Source organism: Phragmites australis, chromosome 7, assembly GCF_958298935.1.
Source record: "Phragmites australis chromosome 7, lpPhrAust1.1, whole genome shotgun sequence".
In the NCBI taxonomy this organism is placed as follows: Eukaryota; Viridiplantae; Streptophyta; class Magnoliopsida; order Poales; family Poaceae; genus Phragmites; species Phragmites australis.
The window spans coordinates 30,089,390-30,095,753 of record NC_084927.1 but is presented as its reverse complement, the minus strand read 5'-3'; the positions used below and the strand labels follow the sequence as shown (position 1 = coordinate 30,095,753).

The following is a 6,364-nucleotide window of genomic DNA, read 5'->3' as shown; positions in this document are numbered from 1 at the left end:
TATTTATCTGCATTTTTTCTCCGTCGTAGTTATGAATCATACCAAATCATTCATACCAAATTGAGTAAGATAAGCATCCATATCATATACCCCTTATATGATATTTGTTCAATATATAATAATATGTCAGGCTGTGACGACATCAAGTTGGTGCGGTGATAGACAGGGATTTCGGATCCAATGGTCCAGCATCGTTGACTGTAAGCTTGCATGTGGTTTAAGGTGAATGCTGATTACCATCCCTATAAAGTTTCCAATGATTGGTTAAGTCAATTATGCAAATAGTTAGTTATTAATTGTGTGTATCAAAGAGGCGGGTACATGATTTTATATAGGTTTAGACCTCCCTTAGGTATGCTCTCTTTCCGCCTTAATTAATCTCTAGAAAAGACAATTATAATAGGGATTTATCTAGATCTAATCCTAAGGATCTGGCAAAATCTCTTGTATTCTACATCTTGAAGCTATTAGTGAATAAATCTAATTATAGCTCGAATCTGTTGTGGATAGTTATTTCTATTTACATCCATCTAGACTTTCTTAATATTGCTTGTCAAACTTGTGGCTTATCTCTCTTTTCCTCCTCCCCCATATTATATAGTCGGGCTAATTATAGCTCGAATTTATTATGGATGGTTATTTTTACTTGTATCCAATTAGATATATTGTACTCAGAGTCTCTAAGTGCAATATTTTTGTATTGTATTTCTATCGAATATCCAGAGGACTTCTTCCTAATTCAGAGATAATTTTTATATAGAACACGATAAACTACGCGAAATAAATTCACATGTCTTATTTAACTCAGGACGGTTATGAAACCTACAATATCGGACTAAGAACATGTGTATTTCTATCTTAAGATATATCGTATTTGTAGTAAAATCTTTTATTATTAATTATCAAGATATTGTCAGAAAAAATAGAAGACGCTGGGTTGCAATTCCCAACATTCTACAGCAGGATTTTAGAATGATCATCGTTTAATATATCATTTGAAGCGTGGTCAAGAGCACGTTGATGACCGACGCACACGGCATAAAAAATACATATACAGAAAGAGCCGAGCGATAACGTCCTCACCCATCATTCCTATGTCCTCTGCCTTTCTTTTTGCACAATGATGTGCGCAGGTATGCATTTTGACTTGTAGCATGCACGGAGCCAGTGAGCCAGCCATTAGCCATTGTTCTTCCATCTGCCTCCTCCTCTGTCCAACCTGTCCTCAGCTTATTCAGTGAGGCACAGCCAAAAACCCATATATATACAGGTATGCATTTTGACTTGTAGCATGCACGGAGCCAGCGAGCCAGCCGTTAGCCATTGTTCTTCCATCTGCCTCCTCCTCTGTCCAACCTGTCCTCAGCTTATCCAGTGAGGCACAGCCAAAAACCCAGTGCCACCAGCAAGAGACGATTAAAGGAGCAGAGAACTTGCAGTCACTCTTTTCAGAGCACGCGGATCCCTCGCGCACAATGTTCAGGGGGTGCGGCCTGTTCGCCTGCGCGCGCCGGGGCGGCGACCTCAGGAAGCGCGGGGAGATAGGCGCGGCGAGCTCGCGGGTGGCGCCGGCCGAGCCGGTGGGCGTGGAGGGGGAGGACAGCAGCGCGGCGAGGCAGCTGGCATGGGCGGAGGTGGAGACCGCCACGCAGGGTTTCTCGTCCAGGGTGATCGGCCACGGCGGATTCAGCACGGTGTACCTCGCCTCGCTCTTCTCCTGCCTCTGCGCAGTCAAGGTCCACTGCAGCAGCGAGCGCCTCCACCGCGCCTTCCGCCGGGAGCTCGACGTGCTCCTCTCCCTTCGTCACCCGCACATCGTCCGCCTCCTCGGCTACTGCGACGAACGAGATGAAGGCATGCTGGTGTTCGAGTACGCGCCGAACGGCGACCTCCACGAGAGGCTCCACGGCGGCGGCGGCGGTGACGTGCTGCCCTGGGCGCGGCGCGTGGCGGTCGCGTTCCAGGTGGCAACGGCGCTGGAGTACCTTCACGAGAACCGCCAGCCGGCGGTCATCCACGGGGACATCAAGGCGTCCAACGTGCTCCTCGACGCCAACCTGGACGCCAAGCTCTGCGACTTCGGCTTCTCGGCCACGGTGGGTGGCGGCCGCCCCTCGGCGCGCTCCGTCATGGGCTCCCCGGGCTACATCGACCCCCACCTCCTCCGCTCCGGTGTGTCCACCAAGAAGAGTGACGTGTACAGCTTCGGGGTGCTGCTGCTCGAGCTCCTGACCGGGAGGGAGGCCGTCTGCCGCGAGACCGGGCACCGGCTCACGGCCGCGGTGGGGCCCAGGGTCAGCGACGGTAAGGTGTCCGACGTGCTGGACCAGAGGCTGGGAGGCGAATGCGGCGGCGCCGAGGCGGCCGTCGTGGCGGAGCTCGCCATGCGGTGCGTCAGCGACAGCCCCGGGCTCAGGCCGTCCATGGCGGACGTGGTGCGCGTGCTCCAGGAGAAGACCTCCGCGCTAGCGTCGGCCGTCGGATCGAGATTGGACTGCAAGACGATGTTCTAAGTCGGATGGTGTAGGTTGTAAATACCGTGTAAGATTATGTTTAGGGTAGTAAGGAGAAGAATGTGAGTAGTGCGATAAGGTAGCAAAAAATTGTCTTGTCAGGGCGCTTTGTTGCATCAGCGAGGAAGTAGCAAGGAATGGGTAAATTTGTAGATTAAGTTTTTTTTTTTGACATGGTTGGTGGAAATAAGAACTCAATTAAGTGTTTTTTTTTTGGCGAAGACAACTATTTTTTTTATGACATGGTCAGATTAATCTTCTCCAACAAACGACACTTAATAGGTGAACCAGCAAACTGTATTAAGAAGACCAATCATTGGCAACATAGAATTGGTCCAAAATCACCACGTTGAGCTAGCTTCACCAGTAAGAGCTCCAAAATGAGTGCTACCAGAAAGCAAAGCGTTTTCGCCAATCAAAGCTGGATTCCTTTTTCACGATTGGTCGTGTTTCCAGCGCTAATCTTAGATCAGCCACATGCTCCGACTGGCAACAGCGAAGAGTCTGATCTGTTTGATTCATTCATACGTTGTGCTTTCCTCGACCAAAAAAGAGAGGAAAAACTCAGCTAAAGGGGGGGGGGGGGGATCTCTGCATTTGGAGAGTTTTGCCTTCTCAAGCTACAACTTGTAAGTCTTGCTGATTTATTAAAGTGCTACATCTAGTCTTGCTGGTTTGTATTAAACTATACCGGAGATGTTGCAGTTCTCTTATCCTTTGGCAGTCTTTATGCTGAATAAAAGAACTTCCTCATCTCTTTGCACATTTCAATTTCAAAGCACGAGAAAGGAGACCAAGCGGACGCTAGCTGCTCTATGTGACGATTTGAACTTCCGGTAGATACTTCTCTATCATTGAATCACGAAAAATGAACGAGCCATAAGAAAGGATTGCGCGAAAACGATGCAGATTAGGTGCTCTCTGTGACATCCTAACAACCAATACATCGACGACCAGGAAACAAAACTGCAAAGAGGAAAAAAATGTGCTGTGTTTCTCATGGCCACATGCTCCGACCAGGAAATAAAACTCAGTGTATTGGCTCGGCACTTAATGTGCAAACTATGACGCTTTTTTTTTTTAAAAAAAAAGGCGCTGCCGTTGAAGATTTGCGGTGGTACAAGAGGTTGGTGCCTGACAGCCTCTGCAACAAGTACAAAAGAGGAGTCATGGTTTGTCCGTACCTATGCTTGGTGAGCTTCATCGTTTCGTGGTGATAGTTGTCACTGATGCGAACAGACTCTTCCATCAGTAGTCAGTGACGACCTTAGTTGTGTCATGTGTGGCCAGTGAAACCTCGGTGGATTGTCATTCCAGCAGGAAGATTGCAGCCTCATGCCTGGCTCATTTGAATATTCTTGCAGCATTCGAGGAACTCCAAATTGGTGGGTTCAGAGTTTTTTTTATTGGTACCTAGTATAAAGCAAGCCAGATCTGGTTCCGGCGTAAGCCTTCCCTTGTTCAGTGCTGGCTGATTGGCCCTCCGTGTTACTATAATCAAGGACGCCATCTTGCTTGCTTACGCAAATCCTCCATTGTTTATGCAAGGGCCCTGTTCAAATCACGTGAAACCGATCTCGTTTCCACGAAAGCTTCGTCGATGAACAAAGGATAGTATGCTTCCACTGGCTCTCATACTTTTCAGTAAACAAAGGCGGATATGCGGGTGATGGTAATGAGCGTGCACTGCAAGCACATATACAATAAAGAACATGTATCCCATGTGTGAATATCGTTCGCAATGCATTCGTTAAGAAGACCATGGTTCAACACGGGCAAACTAACAGCACTTCCTTTTCCTACTGTATTCTTCTTTTCTCCAGGATCACCATCACTGAAGATAGTACAAACTCCTTTTTCCGCCCGATTGCTTGTATGTTTATGCGCCGCCAGCTCTTGACTAGGTGTCCTGTTGCGGTTCTCACCGCTTTTGTTGTTTCCTCAAATTGGTCTCACTGTCACCACCTCGGCGGCTCCCTCTGTTTCCTCTCGTCGAGATTTGCTCCAAGCTTCGAGCTTTCGACCCGGACACGAAGAGGGACGACTGTGGCCGCCTGCAGCCACGGCGTGTTTGTCATGACCCTGTTGGATGGCTACGATAATTCCTCTCCGCTCCACGCTGCATCGGACAGTCCAGCTACGAAACGCGCGTTGTCGTTCGGTAAATAGTAGTTACCGGGTAAAGACAGTTAAACTGTGGTTTAGGTAAATTGGCTTTAGGTAATTTGGTGATGAGCTGTAACCTGGCTGGGATTGTTATAACCCCAATGCCGTGATGCTTTAGACATCTATCTGAACAATCAATTACAAAATGGAGCTCGGATAAGGAACGCTGCTGAGGTTCCTCCGAAATTCCCAAAAATCTCTCCTCTGTTCTTACATTTTCCCTCGATCGATCCTCCGGTCACGACAACTGGTATCAGAGCCAGAAGCTCCTCGGAATCTATTGGAGACGAAGCTGATCGCAGTACCAGGTTGAGCGACTCGTTTGCTCGTAAAATCCCTGGCAATTTCGGCTTCGGATCCGGCAGCGACGGCGGGGATTGGATTCAGGCAAGGGTTGCGCGGCGGGTTCGCGTGTGAAATTCCGTAGCCGATCTCCAATCCAGGCGGCGGTAGAGTCCAGGGTGGATCTACAAGGGAGGAGCAAGTCTCTGAACTGATTCACTCTGAAGAGCTGCGCTATGACAAGGAACACCAAGGCAGCGGCGGCGGCGGCTGTGGCGGCGACAGCTAGTGTGATCACTAATCCAGATGAAGTGGACGGATCCAGCCAAGGATTCGTGGAGAACATGCAAGATGATGTGCTGGATCTCAAATCCAGAGTAGGTAATGTTGAACTCCATCTATCACACATGCAGAATCAGTTAAACTCCATCCAGACCACAATGCTCGAACTGGTCAAAGGGCCTAGAATGGTAGAAGAACAAGTACTGAGTGAGACAGCCAAGGGCGTCGGTGTAGATGCGGAGAAAGAGGTTGGGAAAATTGCAATAGGGGATAGGGAAAGCAAGTTACTCGGACACATGAACAATGACTTGGCAGATGCAGTGATCTCTCCTGCTTTACAGAAGCATTCTGCGCCAATTGGAGTGGTATACACCGAAATGCCCACTAGATCCCAGAACCCGGCACTTGAGAATGATTATATGCACATGAGACCTCTACAAATGCCAATTCACTCCTCACCCAATTATGCTCCCCACCATCCTTACATACCACCTCATGCTAGGGAATCTGCTGGAAGATCAAATTCCTGGAATCAGCAAGATAAGTGGGGTAGCAAACCGCCAGATGCTTCGTTCAGCCTGTCTATATCTAGGCCCAAACTAGATTTCCCGTCATTCCAAGGGGATAATCCTAGTGGGTGGACAAGACAATGTGAGAAGTATTTTGAACTTGCATCTGTGCCTCCTGATCTTTGGGTTTCTATGGCCACATTGCATTGTGTGGGAAAAGCTGAGCATTGGTGGTCAGGCTTAAGACTATCTTCTAAGTCAGTTAGGTGGCAGCAATTCTGCACCATGGTGTGTAATAGGTTTTCAGAGCATAGCATGTATGACATTGTGGAGATCTTTCATTCCCTCTCTCAAGAAACTTCTGTGACAATGTATATTGACAAATTCGAAGAACTGATGGCAGGAATGCAAAGACAGCATCCAGGATTGCAGGAGGATTACTATGTCAGGTGTTTTGTGAGAGGCTTAAAGGACCAAATCAAACATTATCTCAAGCCACACAAACCCAGAACGCTGGAGGATGCATATGGCATAGCTAAAGACCTTGAGAAGGCAGTAATGAGTAAGAAACACTACCCTGCAAACCTTGCCACAGCTAGTAGATTACCCAAT

At 48.1% G+C, this 6,364-nt stretch overlaps 1 protein-coding gene across 1 annotated transcript; it reads left to right on the top strand.

Annotated features, from left to right (window-relative positions):
* The first annotated feature begins 1,077 nt into the window (after positions 1-1,077).
* LOC133924663 (salt tolerance receptor-like cytoplasmic kinase 1) lies at positions 1,078-2,726 on the top strand. Its single transcript, XM_062370305.1, has one exon. It carries the CDS (start codon positions 1,476-1,478, stop codon positions 2,511-2,513), a length of 1,038 nt encoding a protein of 345 aa, XP_062226289.1. The 5' UTR covers positions 1,078-1,475; the 3' UTR covers positions 2,514-2,726.
* Positions 2,727-6,364: the final 3,638 nt, after the last annotated feature.